General features: G+C 29.7%; 1 protein-coding gene across 1 annotated transcript in view; it reads right to left on the reverse strand.

Annotated features, from left to right (window-relative positions):
• Nucleotides 1-204: 204 nt before the first annotated feature.
• The window catches only part of LOC112592918 (kinesin-like protein subito), a 2084-nt gene continuing 1676 nt past the window's right edge, over nucleotides 205-612 (reverse strand). Inside the window, exon 5 of the mRNA XM_025337079.1 lies at nucleotides 205-283. Within this exon, the coding sequence (XP_025192864.1) occupies nucleotides 205-283 (79 nt within the window). The remainder of the gene's footprint in view (nucleotides 284-612) is intronic.

Genomic DNA, 612 nt, shown 5'->3' on the forward strand with positions numbered 1-612 from the left:
TAATCGACGTTGTAGTTTAGGCAGCGCGGCGGCTGCGGGCTGATAAGAAATCTTTTGTAAAAGACCACAGAAGAAATAAAAGATTATATTATATTATTATTTATTCTATATTTCAAATGTTTATTGCAATTGTAGAATATTAAAGGGCCCCATTTTGAAAATACGAAAGGGGCCCACCGGGAAATGCCCGGTTTCCCGGAAAGCCTATCCGCCCATGATGTTTATGGACCGTGACTCGGCCAACGTCTTTTTGTTTGCAACGGATTTTGAAATCCGTTCAGATCTGGAAATAAAAAATGAAAAAAAAAAAAAAAATTTTAGAATTTACAAAAAATTATATTTATTCTTGCTTGACTTTAAATTTTTATTTGATTGCACTATCAATGTTTATTTTATCTTCTAAAGCAGAGGTTTTCAAATGTTAGGTCGTAACTCAAAAGGGATCGCGATTACATTTTAAGAAGGTTGCGTAAAGTTTTAAAATATTTATATATTTTTATAAAATATTCAATTTTCTTCAGAATGCAAATTTATAATATAAAAAAAAGTATTTATATTTTTTGTACATAAATTCTACTAAATATATTCCATTATTTTAACACGTGTCACCAG

The sequence above is a fragment of the Melanaphis sacchari genome, unplaced genomic scaffold (assembly GCF_002803265.2).
Source record: "Melanaphis sacchari strain LSU unplaced genomic scaffold, SCAv2.0 Contig19_pilon_pilon, whole genome shotgun sequence".
In the NCBI taxonomy this organism is placed as follows: domain Eukaryota; kingdom Metazoa; phylum Arthropoda; class Insecta; order Hemiptera; family Aphididae; genus Melanaphis; species Melanaphis sacchari.